The 18,735-nt window shown below is 44.9% G+C and overlaps 1 protein-coding gene across 1 annotated transcript in view; it reads right to left on the reverse strand.

Annotated features, from left to right (window-relative positions):
• LOC126208066 (transient receptor potential channel pyrexia-like) overlaps positions 1-18,735 on the reverse strand; it is a 182,120-nt gene that overhangs the window by 95,036 nt on the left and 68,349 nt on the right. Inside the window, exons 4-5 of the mRNA XM_049938885.1 lie at positions 11,352-11,803; positions 2,118-2,415 (exon numbers count right to left, since the gene is read on the reverse strand). Coding sequence (XP_049794842.1) covers positions 2,118-2,415; positions 11,352-11,803 — 750 coding nt within the window. The remainder of the gene's footprint in view (positions 1-2,117; positions 2,416-11,351; positions 11,804-18,735) is intronic.

The following is an 18,735-nucleotide window of genomic DNA, read 5'->3' on the forward strand; positions in this document are numbered from 1 at the left end:
CCGTGTCCTCCTCGTCGGTGCTGAGATGGAAGTGCCAACAACACAAAGTGATGATTCGACAACTTACATCATGAATCATCGGTAGTGGTGCCAAACCACCTTCATTTCCTGGAGGCATATTTCTGAACTGAGAGTTGTGTGGCAATTCTATTTACTTACTTCGATTATTTTTGAAGAATTAAATCTGTAGCATATTTAAGTTAAACCACAAGAGAATAACAACATTCAGCGTTGTCAATGATTTGGATAAATGGAGGGTAGTATGTCACAGTAAAACTGAGTCCAGTAACCAAAAACTGATTTCATTTTCGGCTTGACCATCCACAGCTAAGCTGAGAACACCATTCGCACTGTTTATAACATAATTCGTGTTGACCAGTGTGATTGTTCGTCTGACGTCTAGTCTCATCAGCCTTGGAATTAATATTTTACTTGTCACTCTTCTTCTTGAGGCATCTACGTAGCGTATATGGCTGTGGATTCCTCTACTATACAGCTTTGAGTGGAACAAAGAAGCTGTGAGAACAGAGTTTCTGTTTGTCTTATATCTGATTCTAAACTTTGTTTATCATAAAATCTCTTGTAAACTTTGGAAAGTTGGCACCCATCGGCGTTTTTCCTAGGTCTTAGATTAATGATAGACACTAGTGTGGTCTGTTACAAAAATTGCCGCCCTCTCGCAGTTAGCAACCATAAAACGGCTGTGAACGAAGAGCTTGCCTCAGTTTACAGAAAGGGAGGAAAGGGGAAAATTAACATTCTGTTGGATCTAAATCACCTTTGTGATCAGTTCCAACCCTGAAAATCATCGGCTTTGTACCTACTTACAGTGGTCCCTGATTAATCAGAAGACTGAGGTAGGGACTTGGGTTTGCAGCTGAAATTTAAAAGCACATTAAAGTGAGATGCATACCGATAATAGAAAGTCGCAAAAGTGAACTGAGAAGAGGCTTCACTGATGTTTTAGCAATAGACAGCAACACAGGGTATATCGAAAGAAACGTCAAGTATTTATTAATAGCATCCACATACAAAGAAACAATGCTATATGAACCTAACCGCCACTAGTACTCTGCTTGCGAGAGAATGCATTAATAGATCATTTCGTGCAAAAGAGAGAGTACTGAACCCATGAGCTTGCGATGGAAGTGAAAAAAGGGATGGCTGTGATGATTTCTTGCCACATGGCTGGTACTGTCGGTGTTCAGTCAAGACGAAAAGAAGTCACGCATGCTGAATAACGAATGTGGCATTCTGTGCTCTAGTAACATTATGACATTTTGCTTAAATTAACGAAAGCGCAAGCTGTAATTATCTGCGAGGTGGCATGTGCCAAGAACAAAGTGATTTCGCGTCTGTGTTAGCTCGTGGCGATCTTCGGTCTGGATGGAAGTTACCAGAATGGGACTAGAGGTTATGACCTTAGCACCAGAATTTCCAACCGTATGAAATAGGGCTGTTGCCAACAAGGGGGAGGAGCAGATTACCTGCTGTGTAGTAGGGAACTGACCACCTCATTTTCCTGACAGAGTTTTTAAGTTTTGTTTGAGTTCCAACCTTCAAGAATGGATCACTGTATGTCTGTAACCCTTTGAAGAAGAAGAAGAAAAGAAGAAGAAGCCATTTGGAAGTTTACAAGTTTTTAATAGTTACCATCAATGTGAGGAAGATATCAATTTCTCTCTGAATCACTGCAACCATTATCTTGACTACGGATTTTAGTTTCTGAGTGCTTCTAAAATCTGTTCGTTACAGTCTCTGTTCTCTTACAGTTTTTATTAGGGAGTAAATTTGCAATTGAAATTTAAGGAAACTCAGGTAGGATTTCCAAGCTGACACAAATTTACCCTCGAGTTGGTCTATTCAAATGGCTCTAAGCACTATGGGACTTAACAGCTGTGGTCATCAGTCCCCTAGAACTTAGAGCTACTTAAACCTAACTAACCTAAGGACATCACACACATCCATGCCCGAGGCAGGATTCGAACCTGCGACCGTAGCAGCAGCGCAGTTCCGGACTGAAGCGCCTAGAACCGCTCGGCCACAGCGGCCGGCAGTCAGTCTAGGATGTGATGGCCACGGTCGTAGGCCGGTGGCGGCAGCCTGTGCGGACTGACCTGCGGCGTGTTGGGGCAGGCGCCGGCGGCGAGCAGCTCGCGGACGCAGGCGGGCGCGTCGCTGAGCACGGCGCAGTGCAGCGGGGAGCGCGAGCCCGCCTGCAGGCCGGCGTTGACGTCGGCGCCCGCGGCCAGCAGCAGCCGCACGGCGCGCTCGCAGCCCGCGCTGGCCGCGCAGTGCAGCGCCGTCGCGCGCCCCGCCGCGTCCCAGCGGCGCGCCGCCGCGCGGCCGCCCGCGCGCAACACCGCCTCCGCCGCGTCCGCCTCGCCCGCGTAGCACGCCAGGTGCAGCGCGCTCCTGCCGACACACCTCCGTCTCGTCCCGCCACTTTGGACCTCACCTGTGCGCGCTTATCTCAGCTCTCCGAAGACAACTCGCAACTCTATTTTAAATTGCTTTTCTGCTTTTCAATATTGAACCTAGTCCGTAGTGCCCTTGTGTTGTTTTAAGGATAAAAACTTCAGTTCTGCAAGAAATCTCCCAATCTATTCCGCTACGTTCACCTCCTTCAGAGGTACGTATGGGAGAACAGTAAGTTTAAGAGCAGAAAGAAAGCTGGTAGTCTGCTTGCCAACTCGCCGCGCTGCCAAGCGCAGCAATGCTCGCCTACTGCTGTACGTGCAGAACAGGGTGCAACAGTGCCATTAGGAGTGGACCAAAGTCATGTGCTGGCTCTGCAGTCTTTCTAACACGATTTTACAGAAACTATTTGGTAACAAAAAATTCATTTTTACATTAGGTACAGCTTTACACAGATCAGCCAGAACATTATGACTAGCTACGTAATAGCCAGTATGTCCGTGTCCACCTTCGGCACAGATAACAGTAGTGACACTTCGTGGCACGGAAGCAATGAGTTCTTGGTAGATCGCTGGAAGGAGTTGGCACTACACCTGCACGCACAAGTCAGCGAATTCCCGTACATTCCGGAGACGGGCTATGAACTCTCACACCACGTTGAGTCACATCATAGATGCGTTCGATCGGGTTCGGATATGGCGAGTTGGGGGGCCAGTACAGCAATTGGAACTCGCCACTGTGTCCCTCAAACCACTCCATCACACTCTTGACTTTGTGACATGATGCACTATCTTGTAAAATGCCACTACCTTCGGCAAATATTATAATCATGAAGGGGTGTACATGGTCTGCAACCAGTGTATGGCAGTCCTTGTCTGTCATGGCGCCTTGCACGAGCGCCGTGTCACCCGTGGGTGTCCACATGAATGTTCCACAACACATTACGGAGCCATCGCCAGCTTGTTTCTGTACCGCAGTACAGGTGTCGAAGAGCTGTTCCTCTGAAAGACGATTACTTCGCGACCTCCCATCTGCATGACGAGAAAAGTGTCGGGATTCATCAGACCGTACAACTCTCTGCCACTTCGCCAGCGTCCAGTGCCGATGGTCACGTGCCCGTTTCTGTCGTAGTTGCCGATGTCGTAGTGTTAACATTGGCACGTGCGTGGGTCATGGGCTGAGGTAGAGGCCCATCGTTCGGAGTATTCGTGCACTGTGTGTTCAGACTCACTTGTACTCTACCCAGCATTAAAGTCTGGTTGTATTAGTTCTGCCACAGTTCGCCACCTGTCCTGTTTTACCAGTCTGCCCAGCCTACGATATCCTTTAATGAGGGGTGGCCGCCAACCTCACGATGTATGGTCTTGGTTTCACTTTGGTTTTGCCATGTACTGAAGACCTCGAATATTGGACAAGAGTTGCTGTTTCTGAAATGTTCATAACGGATTTCCTGGCCGTCATTGTAAAAAGAATTTTTTGTAATGGAAAAAACTTCCTAAATTATGTCACCAAAATCATATTTATATAAAATGCACTTTGTTTTGTGTCCTTCATTACAAGTGTAAGATATTCCTGAAATCCGCTATGGTGAGCGTTCATTACAAAAAAAAAAAAAAAAAAAAAAAAAAAACTACACTATACTAAGTGAAGGTGCCATGGAGGCCGTCTCTCTTTTAACTAAGCAGAGTTTTTTACAAACTTCTCATAAAAATCGCTATTATTGGCATCCTTGTCCTGTTTAACAATAGTATGACGGGGGAACCATTTCCTATATGTCACAAATTTTTTCCCAATGTGGTGATCGTCTATATAAATGACATATTTTCATTTTCGATGAAACAGTGTGGGTACTTCTTTTCACATTTACTCTTACATCAATTTCACTCCTGGGTGCTTTACAAACATCAACGTCCAATCATCTGTCAGGTACAAGTGAGTCTCGTGTCCGGTTTCCAGAATTTACTTACGACTTGAGAAGTTCACGCGCGAAATCACCTAAAATAAATCACTCACAAGACTCAAACTTTCTCAAAACACTTAACACTGTCGTCGCTTTTCATCAACACACGAGAACCGATCAAACACGCGGATTTCTTCATTTTGGAACAAATTTTATCAGCGCGATTGAACAAAGGTGTTTACCAGAAGTGGCTCCCGAACGACATATCGACTCATAGCTCAGAGGCACCAAGCCCTATCAAATGCGCGGGAAATTGGCTTGTAAGATAATTAGCAAATCAGATGACCTCGAGCACTTCTATACTCGCGGTATTTCTAATGTCTGCCAATCAGATTACCACACTTAATTTAGACTATAAATCTCGTAATTCCGAAACTAGATAAATTTTAATGAAAACAAAATAAGATTCCTTTCCACAAAGTAAATTACTAATCAGTTTAATGCCCAGCGCCCCTTCCGGCTGCTTTTTACAAAATCAAGCTCACTTGGACATATGTCACAAATTCCCTTGTTACACAAGTTTCTCACGCTTACATTGACATAGTTTCAATAAAATATCACATTCTAACATTACGTATGTCCTCCATTCACCATGTCTCTCGAACACTCACACAACCAATACACAAAGATGTAATAATTTTCCAATGTACTGTTAATCACTTCCGAAATCTGCGGCAATGAAACTAAAGAAAATTCCAGAAAATTAAATTGATACTATTGATGAATACCTTACAGTCCCTAATTCAGTTTGACAACGCACGGTTACTATGTATTTCAGATAAAAATTTATATTTTCGAAAGAGTGGAAGTTACTGATTTGAAACTTCAACAGTATGGTTGTTTTATCCATAGAATATGGTATACGAGGCATGAAAAAGAACATTTAATTTATAATAGTACTTCTTCAGATTCATAGAATGTATGGGTAAAGTACTGCACGTAGCGTTAAGCAAATACATGGCTCGTCTGGCGCGAGAACCAAAATCTGATCCGCTCCTACCTCCGCGGCACGGTACGTTTTTAATGCAAGATTACGACTCGTAATATTTTGCTGCGTTACAAGTTGCTTGATACTCTAGTGAGGTGTATAAAGCATGTCGGAGTGCTGTGGAAAACAGTGCAGTCGTCGCGATGCGGAAACAGTGGTTTTCTGACGTGCAAAAGGACATGATCTTTGGTTTTTTGGGTCAAGTGTGGAGGCATTTCCAAAACAGCTCATTTGCAAACTGTTTGCATGTTGCAATTGTTAATGTACACTGCGTACGACAAAATGGCGCTATCCAAAACTGGCGCCGAGGCGACTGTTGTACACCATGGTCCATACATGACAGGGATGAACTGCAGCTGTGGAGATGTGCACAGGCGAAGGCATGTACAACTGTTGAGCATCTGAGCGCCCAGATGAACCAAGGGGCTACATTCAAAGTCCCCTCAACGGCCTTTCAGCAAACGTTGCTGCGTATGGTCCTCCACAGCAGGCACTTGTTTCGTGCACCCATGCTCATTGCTGTTCATCGGCGACGGACGCCGGAATTTTCTCGCCAGTGCTGCAACTGGACGTTCACTGAGTGTTGACAGGTGGTCTTTTCAGTTGAATCACGTTTAATGCTCCATCCGGTAAATGGCCGTTGTTGTGTATAGTGTGAAACGCCTGAAAGTGAAGACCGTGCAACAATCGTCGTACTAGGCCAGAGGAGGGAGCGTTACAGCGTGGGGAATTTTTCCCTGGCCGATATCTTCAGTCTGGAACTCACAGTGGATCAAGACCAGTATGTATCTATCGTTGGAGACCATGCACGCCGCTACATGTAGTTTGTTTCTACTCGGCACGATGGCATCTACCAGCAGGACAATGCATTGTATCACACAACTCTCAGTGTATGTGCGTGGTTCGAACAGCACTAGGACGAGTTTTATCATATTTCTGTGGCCGTGGGACTTCCCGTATATAAATCCAATCGGGAATGTGTGGGACCACCTTGTCGGGCTTTTCGCGTCATAGATCCTCGACCGAGAAACCTAGTGCAGCTTGCCACGGCACTGGAGTCAGCAAGGCTCTGGATCCTTGTCAGTACCTTCCAGAACGTCATTGATACTCTTCCTGCACTTCTCGCAGTGGTCCACGCTGGAAAAGGTGGTTAGTTAGGCTTTTGACGGATGATCATATTAATGTGATTGGGAAGTATACATCGACAACTACAGTAGATCAATATCAAAATATAAGAGATCTCTAGACAATAAATGAAGTCAGTAGCAGTCAAAATAGTTCATTAGGTATTATTGATTAACAAGTTCTAAAAACTGCTGCAGATGGAGAAACGCCACGTGAAGTTGTGACAAGATCCAAGAAGTGTCCCTTTGCAACAGTGCAAGTAGTCAAGCTGTCGCTTTCTCCCGGAACATTCCTATAGAAATGGCTCCTGATGAAGCCAGTGAGGATGTGTTTTTCGATGCTGAGACAGCGCCACTCTGAAGGTGTAGAACCGTCGATGTGGTACACTATGTGATCAAAAGTATCCGGACACCCCCAAAACATTCGTTTTTCATATTAGGTGCATTGTGCTGCCACCTACTGCCAGGTATTCCATATCAGCGCCCTCAGTAGTTATTAGACATCGTGAGAGAGCAGAATGGGGCGCTCCGCGGAGCTCACGGACTTCGAACGTGGTCAGGTGATTGGCTGTCACTTGGGTCATACGTCTGTACGCGAGATTTCCACACTTCTAAACTTCCATAAGTCCACTGTTTCCGATGTGATAGTGAAGTGGAAACGTGAAGGGACACGTACAGCACAAAAGCGTACAGGCCGACCTCGTCTGTTGAATGACAGAGACCGCCTACAGTTGAAGAGCGTCGTAATGTGTAATAGGCAGACATCTATCCAGACCATCACACACGAATTACAAACTGCATCGGTATCCACTGCACGTACTTTCACAGTTAGGCGGGAGATGAGAAAAATTGGATTTTATGGTCGAGCGGCTGCTCATAGCCACACATCACGCTGGTAAATGCCAAACGACGACTCGCTTGGTGTAAGGAGCGTAAGCATTGGACGACTGAACAGTGGAAAAATGTTGTGTGAGGTGACGAATCACGGTACACAGTGAGGCGATCCGATGGCAGGGTGTGGGTATGTCGAATGCCTGGTGAACATCATCTTCCAGCGTGTGTAGTGCCAACAGTAAAATTCGGAGGCGGTAGTGTTATGGTTTGATCGTGTTTTTCATGGAGGAGGCTTGCACCCCATGTTGTTTTGCGTGGCACTGTCAGAGCACAGGTCTCCGTTGATGTTTTAAGCACCTTCTTGCTTCCCACTGTTTGAAGAGCAATTCGGGGATGGCGATTCCATCTTTCAACACGATCGAGCACCTATGCATAATGCACGGCCTGTAGCCGAGTGGTTACACGACAATAAATCGCTGTAATGGACTGGCCTGCACAGAATCCTGACCTGAATCCTATAGAATACCTTTGGGAAGTTTTGGAACGCCGACTTCGTGCCAGGCCTCATCGACAGACATCGATATCTCTCCTTGGTGCAGCACTCCGTGAAGAATGGGCTGCCATTCCCCAAGAAACGTTCCAGCACCTGATTGAACGTACGACTGCGTGAATGGAAGCTGTCATCAAGACTAGGGGTGGGCCAACACCATACTGAATTCCAGCATTACCGATGGTGGGCGCCGCGAACTTGTAAGTCATTTTCAGCCAGGATTCCGGATACTTCTGATCATACAGAAGCCACCGCCTCCGTGCTGCTGTTTCTGCGTGCGAACGACATGGGACATTGATCACTCTTCAGGAAGTTTCTGCAGTTAGACACACTGCCGCATAAGAGAAGGCAGACGGCGGTCACAGACCCTGTTCCAGACGTTTCCTTGATAACAGAAAAACGTAGGCCTTCCGCCAGCTCATCACCTAGCAGGGGTCAAGCTCAGTGTACGATTCCAACCGTCTGCTTTGATCCATGGCGTCGCGTGTGACATCATGAGTTTACGTTGCGAAGGGTGTAATCCGCCGGCATTGAGGGCAGCCTGTTATTAAATGTTATCTGTGGTTGTCTCAGTTAGTAGTGTAATCTATGGTGTTTGTGAACTATGCGTAGCTTCAATGGTTGTGAGTGAATCTAATATTAATGTTATTTATAATTTTGGTTTTCACAAATATATGGCTGTCTTTTTTCCGAATGCGACATCGTTGAGGCGCTGCGTATGTCAAATCGTTTTCTCTTATAGGGTTTGTGTTGTTGTTACCGGTGGCTCACTCTTATGGTACACGTTTATTTTTGTGGCTTGGTCTGTCGTAATGGGACTGACTGTTTGGTATTTATTCGTTATTTATTTTTTGTAGGTTTTGGCCATGTTAATTTTTGTTTGTAGTGCGATTCATTTCTTTTTATGTACAGTATTTTCTTTAGGTTCATTCTGGAGAAATTTGTGTGCATTATTTTTCGATTATGTCGTTTTGTGCAGGTGTTTCTGGTATCGCTGTCTTCGTTTGAGGTATATGTTAATGTTATGCGATCAAAAGGTCCGGAATAGGTATGCCAATCAGACAAAATCGCCGTTAGCATTGAGGAAGTCATCCCATTGGGGCACCACGTTGATGATACCCGTCTGGTAAAACGGGCCTGCGTGAACTTGACCGTAATTGCCTGCTGCACATCCTCGTCCGACGGGAATCAGCGACCCTTCAAGGCGTTTTTTAAGTGACCGAGGGCATGATAAACACATGAGGAGAGATCAGGACTATAGGGCGTGTGCTAGAGTGTATGCTACGGGATTATATGTAACTTCTGCCTTACGACATTTGCTATAAGGGGACCTGCATTGTCATGATACATCAACACCCCTCGTCGCAATTTTTCCTGTTTTCGACAGACATGCTTCTTGATACACATTCTTCTTTCTGCGATGGCTGCCCGTGGTGTTTTCCTACGGAAGCCAAGGAAAAACAACAGCATGTTGGTCCTGTTTGAACACATTTGCTAATAACGTCACCATAGTTAAAGTTTCCGCATTTACCGCATGCACGGCGGAAAGACAGACGGCTACTCTGGAAGTTTGCCTATACAGGGCGAGAAGTATTTAAACCGACAAACTATGGGAGGTTGTAGGGGACATCAAAACAAATATTTTTCCCTAATGTCATTTTTTCCTATGAGGATTATTTAAACCGGTGGAGGCTGTATTACGCTCTTCAGTTGTTAGAGGTCGTATTACGATCTTCAGTTGCTAGAGGGCGTATTACACTCTTCAGTTGTAGGTAATTGCTGTCCACCAGTGTTGTAGTGCGTTGTGTCTGATTACTAATGGAGCGATACACCTGGAGTGAGTACATTGATATGATTGGTGCGTACTACGTAGCGCACCACAACAGACAAGCTGCACAGCAGGTTTAACAACAATAATATCCTAATCGCCGTGTCCCGCATCATACAACCTTTGCAGCTGTGTACCAACGTCTGCGTGAGACAGCGTCATTTAGCAGATTACCTGGACAGGGACGCCATCGCACGGTAAGAACGCTGCAATTTGAGGAAGCTGTCTTGCAGCGTGTGGAGCGGGATCCTTCAGTCAGCACTCGTTCAGTTGCACATAACATGGGGACGAATCAGACGAATGTAAGAACAGTCCTTGGAGAGCAATTGTTACGTCCATTTCACTTACAGCGTGTCCACAACTCGGAACCAGTTGATTATCCACCCAGAGCACAGATTTCGCAGTGGTACCTGGAACAGTGTGAAATGCATCCTACATTTCCATCCTCTGTGTTGTTTACCGATGAAGCAACGTTCAGGCGTGATGGAGTCTTCAACATGCACAATTCGCATGTTTGGAGTGTGGATAACCCACATGCCATCGTTACTAGCGCTCATCAAGTGCGGTTCTTCGTTAATGTGTGGGTCGGTGTTGTTGGGGACTGTTTAATTGGGCTGTAGTTGCTACCTAGGCTATTAAATGGCAGGCACTATTACAATTTTCTCGCCAGAGCATTGCCACAATTGCTGGAAGACGTCCCGCTCCCTACAAGACAAAGCATCTGGTTCCTACATGACGGGGTGCCGGCACATTTCAGTCGTCGTGTGCGTCGATTCCTGGACCGACAGTTCCCAGAAACGTGGATTGGCAGAGGTGGTCCTGTATCATGGCCTGCTCGATCCCCAGATATGTCCCCTTTGGACTTTTTTGTGTGGGGAGAGATGCGCAACCTTGTTTACGCAGCTCCTGTTGCATCAGAAGAGGATCTGGTTGCTGTGATAGTAGCAGCAACAGGAACAGTTCAGGATACTCCTGGGGTTTTTGCCCGTGTCAGACAGAACATTATCCGACTGTGTAACATTTGTTTACGTGTCAATGGAGGCATTTTTTATAATCTACTGTAATTGAAATTGGGTTCTGTTAATGCGTTCTCTCTTGGTCATAAAAAATGGAAAATTGTTTGTTGGTTTAATTAATTTGCTGCCAGAGAAATCTTCCTCTACTGGTTTAAATACTCCTCATAGGAAAAAATGACATTAGGGAAAAATGTTTGTCTTGATGTCCCCTACAACCTCCCAGAGTTTGTTGGTTTAAATACTTTTCATCCTGTATGTCGATGCTTATATGCCCTCACCGGCGTCGCGGTACATCATAATGTGTTGTGGACAGTAGCGTATGACTCCACTGGCAGTGTGGCTTAGTTTGCACCATATTTTAAATATGTGTGACGATACTGATTTTGTGACTATGCCATTATGCCTTTAGTATATTAGGAAATGTTATAAAACAGATCTGAAGATGGTCATTGCTGACCGAAACCGTTAGTCTAACGACGAAAAATTTTGTGATCATTGACGGAAATAAGAGAAATTTGTTCTACTTTTTCACGTGAGACGTCTTCCATAGGACTCGGTAAAGTAACATTGGACGCAGTAAATCGCTAGGGCAGTGTGCAAATGTGTCGACGAGAGTGGAGCAGTGTGGCGCACCTGCCGTCAGCGTCGGTGGCGGCGAGCAGGCGGTCGGTGCGGCCGCGCAGCAGCAGCTGGTGGACGAGCGCGGCGCGGCCCTGCCAGGCGGCGAGGAGGAGCGCCGCGTCTTGCTGGTCGGCCGGCCGCTGTAGCAGCGCCTCGGCGTCGCCCGCGGCCACCAGCGGCGCGGCGGCGTCGGCGCCGGGCAGCGCGCGCAGCCCCGCCTCCACGTCGGCGCGCGCCCACAGCTCTCCCGAGCGCGGGCACGCAGGCGCCGCGCTGCCCCCCGCCACGCTGCAGTTGCCGCTGCCTTCGCCACCGCCGCTGCCGCCTTCTCTCGCAGTGTGCGCCGGACTGCCGTCGTGCCTGTTGATGCTGACGCCGGTCGCTCTCTGCTTGGCTTCGGCCCCCAGTGCACCGCTCTCGACGTCCTCCTCGCTCGAGATGTCGCCGCAGTCATCAGAGCCGTCCTGCCAATGCACGCGCGTGTCCTAGCGGAAACATCGATAACAGTTAGCGTTTCTTAGCTGCCGGCAACATCATCTGCCCCCCAAATCCAAGTTACATAAGGAAGAACCATTATCAACCTTAGAAATACCAACGTATTTTCCGTAACATGTACTACGAGGCTTGGCGGAGGGGGGGGGGGGGGGGGGGGTACTGCATATAAACCTAAGGAGAAAAACAAATGTCTTTAATTATTCTGAACTTTTACTAACAGCTGGCCGCGGTGGCCGTGCGGTTCTGGCGCTGCAGTCCGGAACCGCGGGACTGCTACGGTCGCAGGTTCGAATCCTGCCTCGGGCATGTATGTGTGATGTCCTTAGGTTAGTTAGGTTTAAGTAGTTCTAAGTTCTAGGGGACTTATGACCTAAGATGTTGAGTCCCATAGTGCTCAGAGCCATTTGAGCCTTTTACTAACAACATTCTTTTCACTTATATACTGACATAGAAGTAGGTTCCAGAGCCTGAAAATAAGTTTAGCACAATCTTAGCAATGTCAAAGCATCTTCCGTTGTGTGTACACAGAAAGGAGTGGTTCTCTATGATCACCACGACTTTTTTTAAAAAAAGTTAAACATTTCGTTAATTATCGTTTAGTTTTATTCGTAGTATAGTTTTTAAAGATATATTGATGTGTAAGAAGAGTCCTGAACTTGAAATTATGAATATGACATTCGTTGCAGAATACCAGATTTACTGCTAAGACTTAAATTTTTGGCTTATTTTGTTCTGAAAAATTAAAAACAATTACTGAATGTGGCACAGGAAATCGTTAAAAACAGCAAATATTTTTTTCTAAATTTTAATATAGAAAGTATGTGACTAGATTACGTTATCCGAAAGGTGGGCATAAGATATTTACACCTACATCTACGTAGATACTCCGCAAACCACCGTACAGCGCGTGGCGGAGGGTACCCTGTTCCACTCGCAAATAGAACGAGGGAAAAACGACTGCCTATATGCCTCCATATGAGCCCTAATATCTCGTATCTTATCTTCGTGGTACTTCCGCGCAGTGCATGTTCAAGGCAACAGAATCATTCCGCAGTCAGCTTCACGTGCCGGTTCTCAAAATTTTCTTAATAGGTTTCCTCGAAAAGAATGTCGCCTTCCCTCCAGGACTTTCCATTTCAGTTCCCGAAGCATCTTCGTAATACTTATGTGGTGTCCGAATCTACCAGTAACAAATCTAGCAACCCGCCTCTGAATTGCTTCATTGCCTGCCTTGAAACCGACCTGGTGCGGATCCGAAACACCCGAGCACTACTGAAGAATAGGTTGCACTAGCGTCCTATATGCGGTCTCCTTTACAGATGAACCATACTTTCCTAGAATTCCTCCAATAAACTGAAGTCAGCCATTCGCCTTCCCTACCCCAATCCTCACGTGCTCGTTCCATGTAACATCGCTTTGGAACATCACCTCTAGGTATTTAAATGACGTGACTGTGTCAAGCAGGACACTACTAATGCTGTACATTATAGGTTTGTTTCTCCTGCTCATCCGCATTAATTTACATTTTTCTACATTTAGAGCTAGCTGCCACTCATCACACCAACTGGAAGTTTTTGTTTAAGTCATCTTGTATCCTCCTACAGTCATTCAACTTCGACACCTTACTATATACGACAGCATCATCTGCAAACAACTGCTGATTGCTGCCCACTCTGTTCACCAAATCATTTCCGTGTGAAGACAATAATAGCGATCCTGTCACCTATCACTGGGGCTCTCCTTGACGATAACTTTATCTCTGATGAACACTCGCCGTCAAGGACAACATACTAGGTTCTATTACTTAAGAAGTCTTCGAGCCATTCACATATCTGTGGAATTTTTCCGTAAGCTGGTACCTTCTTTAACAGCCTGCAGTGACTCAATGTGTCAAACGCTGTCCGGAAATCTAGAAATATGGAATCTGCTCGTTGCCTTTCATCTATAGTTCGCGGCCTGGTTCGGAATATATCACTTGAGGAAAGTGCGAGCTGAGTTTCACACGACCGATGCTTTCTAAGACCATGCTAATTAGTGGACATAGGCTACTCGGTCTCAAGAAAATTTATTATATTCGAATTGAGAGTATGCTCAAGGATTCTGCAGCAAACCGATGTTAGGGATATTGGTCTGTAATTTTGCGGGTCCGTTCTTTTTGTACTTATATGCAGGAGTCATCACATGCGCTTTTTTCTAGTAGCTTGGGTCTTTTCTCTGGGCGAAAGAGCCGCGATAAACGCAATTTAAGCAAGGAGGCGAGTGCTGTACAGTACTGTTTTAAAAACCGAATTTGTATTCCATCCGGACCTAATGACTTAAATGACTTATTTGTTTTCGACTCCTTGAATTATTTCTCTACGCCTAGGACGGTTATTACAATGCTGTCCATAGGGGAGTCTGTTCGAGGGAACTGCGAGGGTTAAAAATCTAGGAATTAATCTTTCGTACTGTAGCGGACTGCGTCCATTACTAAACTTTCTGATGTGCAAAAAAGTGAGCAAACTGGACATCTGTAAGTGGTCCTTTGTATTTCCCAACCAGAACTCTTACTAACTTTGCCACCTTGTAACGTATCATTTCTTGGCCACACATATGTTGTCGTACTGTGCCTATTGTGTCTTCTAGAGCCTATCTTTGGAAAGGGGCGGTCTGAATCCTAGATTCACATCTACACTCTGTAAACTTCAGTGAAGAGCATTGTAGATGTTACTTCCCATTCTACGAGTTTTAGTGCTCCTCCCCTTTAGAATGTAGGAAGAAAGATTGCTTAAAACCATCTGTGCGTGCTGTGCTTAACCAAACGTTGTCGTCATCATCCTTACGGTAGTGAGTGATACATCAGGACTTGGTAGTACGTTCCTACATTCATCACTTTACGTTAGTTCGTAAAATTCTGTAAGTACGTCTTCTCTGGATATTTTGCATCTGTCTTAAAGATTTTGCCAGTTTAGTTTTTTTTCTCCCTCTGACGCATTCCCGTGATCAAACAAAACTGTCAGCATTCCTGCTGCCCTTCTGTGCATAAATTCAATACTCTCCGTTATTCCTATTTGATTTGACTCCCACACACGAGCAGTATTTTAAGAGGTGGCACACGAGTGTTTTGTAAGCAATCACCATCGTGACGCGCAACCTGCCACATCCTGGAGATGGTATGGGAGCCTGCGAGCCTGTCTCTGCGGCGAGTCGTATTCCCAGAGTTCGAGGGGTCTCCCAACACCTGTTGGAAATAGACTTCTCGAAAGCCCTTGTATGAAGCAACGTTTTTGCAGTGGAGTGTTATTAGTTCGAACGAGAAATAACCAGTGAAATTGCCTGTGTGCGCCAAATAAGTCTGATTTGCTGAAAGTCATTGATGTTAAAACAGTTTCGTTGAGGGGTTTTGGAAGTCATGAAACCAGAAGTCGGCCAGCAGCCATCGTTGGTGTGGGATAGGGAGTCTCTTACCCTACCTGGCAGAAGTGACTGTTTAACTGTTTATAAGCGTTTAAGATTTGTGAGTTCAGGAGTGAGTGATCCTTCTTCTTCTTCTTCTGCTGCTGGCCATGGTTGTCCCTGTTTGTCTGTCTCATTCCGTGGATGTACTGGACGAACTACTGTCCCATCTCTTGGGTGCTCGCCCAAGTAGTCGTTTCCCATCGTCCATGTTTACAAAGTTTAGCTAGTCTTGTGGGGTCCACCCTTTACACATAATCCTTTCAATTTCTTTTTCTTGTCTTCATCCGTGTATTTATATTTTGTATTCCACTCTGTTCCCTTGCCGACACATTCGTTCTTTTGTCCAAAATGGTTTCTTCTTGGATGTGTCTTACTACCTTCATTTCACCTAGCTTATGTTTTATCTGTTTCGTTTCTGCTCTAGTTTTTGATGCATATGTCAAAACAGGGTTCACCATCGTTTTATATATTTTTATTTTCTCCCCAGTTATATATTTGTATCTCCATACTGTATTTTGCAGGCATCTGGCTACCCATGCTGCCTTTGTCACTTGATTTTTCACTTCCACGGCTAGCCGGCCGCGGTGGTCTCGCGGTTATAGGCGCGCAGTCCGGAACCGTGGGACTGCTACGGTCGCAGGTTCGAATCCTGCCTCGGGCATGGATGTGTGTGATGTCCTTAGGTTAGTTAGGTTTAAGTAGTTCTAAGTTCTAGGGGACTGATAACCACAGCAGTTGAGTCCCATAGTGCTCAGAGCCATTTGAACCAACTTCCACGGCTAAGTCTTTATAGCTGGCGATAACAGCCTCTAGAAAATTAAAGCTCAATAGTTGTTTAATCGTACAGGTACTTTTGATATTACCATACTAATAATTTTTTGTAATGAGATGTTATATTGGTTTACTGTTTTATTTAACTGGTGAAGTAACCTTTGTAAATTGCCCTTCTTGAACCATATAAAATTATCTTTTCCATACAGAAAGCAAAAGAGCTGACTTCGAGAGTGCTACCAAACGTAATTTCATCTTTACAACACTGCAGTCCACAGCGTTCTCTATAAAAAGTTACCAATTTTATTAGATCTTGAAGTAACGCATGTAAAAATTTTAACGTTTGCAACCGATGAAGACAATATTTAAAAAATAAAGTAAAATACTTCCCGTGCGAGTTTATAAGTGACATGTATAACATTTTATTCAGAAAATTTAAAATTTTATAATGAGATAAAAATCCGAAAAATGTGAGAACCTTTTTCGTTCAAGCTCCCAAAATACTAGTAAAGGTCTCACCAGCTTATCGTAAATTGTTGAATGCCGCCACAGGTTCAAAATGAGCTCTTTTGAGGCTGCACTAATGCGAGACTAGCAAAACTCTAATTTCCACTTAGACAAATTTAGCTGCTTGCTCCAAGAATCTGTTGCTATCCAAATACATTCTTAAGCTCTGTCCTAGCCGAATATGGGCAGTTGCCAAGTTGGGTAGTTCGTGAAAAAGTGATCAAGGCATCATCCAGCATGATTTATCTACTGCTAAGTCTTTATGAATCGCTAATGTTAATATCGCGGTCCCGTTAACTGACATACGACTGGGAGAGCGGTGCGCGGACCACGTGCACCTCCGTAACCGTATCCAGTGACGCTTGTGGGCTGAGGATGACAGGGCGGCCAGTCGTCACCGTTGGACCTTCATGGCCTCTTCGGGAGGAGTTTAGTTTTTTAATGCTAATAACGACCGTCGCATGCAATGTGATCCAACAAAGTGCAAGGAATAAAGAAATTTTGTTCGTTTTAAGCGTAACAAGATAAGTAAACGACTGGGTATACTATTGAGACAGAAGACAGTTTATCAAGAGCGATGTTTTCCACGTTGACTAGCGAATTTGCATTAACTTATCATAACACTGGCTTGAAAAGTTTGTTTTTAATTTACTTCAAGTGCACATATTATATCCGACCGAATCGTCGAAAAGGGCAGTAAATGTAACTAGATGTCTAAAGGAAGAAACGTTGACGTCGAGGAATGCCTTCGTCCTCGCACGTAAATAGCTGTGTTCCCTAAAAGGTCTAACCTTCTTGGGGAAGAAAGGAGAGAATTTCGAAACAAGGGATGAATTTTAGAGTAAGTGTGTGTGTGTGTGTGTGTGTGTGTGTGTGTGTGTGTGTGTGTGTGTGTTTTTCTACACTACTGTTGTGGAGCTATTCTCTGTGCAACACTGTGCGACATTAAAGTCAGTGCATCACCTTGCTCGAATAGGTAGTTACTTGTAAGAAAACTCAGTGGCATGACTAATGGTCGGGGCAAATCCGCTGTTGTGCTATCAAGCTTTTACGTGGAAGTGTATATGAAAGCACAGCTGTTGTTGAATTTGGCGAGCTGCCCAGAAATGTCGGCACTGCTGAGCGATGTAGGCCAGATACTCCTCTAACAGGAACAGCGGCACCAACGAAACTAGTTCAGGCTTCCAGATTCCCGGAAAAACAGACATGGTCGGCACTGCGTTACTTCTCCCTTTTTTAAGTGTCTGACGAACGCGCTAGTGGCGTGAATCGCTACATACTACAATAGCTTCAACCATTTCATAGAAAGATATCGTCCAAGTATCTAAGCTACATTGCATTAAACGACCATTTCCCTGTTAAGTAGAGAACTGTATATCTCCAATAAACAGTCGTGCTGAACTTTATCCTACTCATTGATAGCGGTGGGAAACGTGATGTTCAAAATTTTTCAAATGTGTGTGAAATCTTATGGGACTTAACTGCTAAGCTCATCAGTCCTTAAGCTTACACACTACTTAACCTAAATTATCCTAAGGACAAACAAACACACCCATGCCCGAGGGAGGACTCGAACCTCCGCCGGGACCAGCCGCACAGTCCAAGACTGCAGCGCCTAAGACCGCTCGGCTAATCCCGCGCGGCGGGAAACGTGATCTCTTTAGTAAAAACATATGTGGGACACTGGGAAGTAGCTGTAAACAACGTTTCCGCCCTTGGAAGTGAAGAAGTTTAACACTACTTCGTGCCAATTTTTTTGCTGATAGTCACTGGAACTTATTCCTCCACAAAAGGAATGAGCTATGACCGACTGCGGTAGGTTCTTCTTACATGAAAACTGTTTTGAACTAATGAGTTTGATTAGAAACACAATAAATACTCTTTTTGCAAGAACAAAAATTTTCTGAACGTTATACTATTCAGGTCAATGCATTTGTTCCAGCGAGATACTTCTTTCTTCAGTTAAATTCAATATATCGTTTGGTCTTCAAAGATTTCTGGTGGGCCGCGTTTTTTTTCTTTTTCTCTAGTAGATCTTCTGCTGTCTATTTTGACTTCATTGAATTCTTTTCTCGTGTTTCAGTCAACCATTGGCTAATGCTCCCTTTGAAGTTCTAACAACCTCTTCTTCTTTCAATTTATCCAAGTCCCATTTCCTTTTTTTTCTGCAATTTTTTTCAGTTTT

The sequence above is a fragment of the Schistocerca nitens genome, chromosome 1 (genome assembly GCF_023898315.1).
Source record: "Schistocerca nitens isolate TAMUIC-IGC-003100 chromosome 1, iqSchNite1.1, whole genome shotgun sequence".
NCBI lineage: Eukaryota > Metazoa > Arthropoda > Insecta > Orthoptera > Acrididae > Schistocerca > Schistocerca nitens.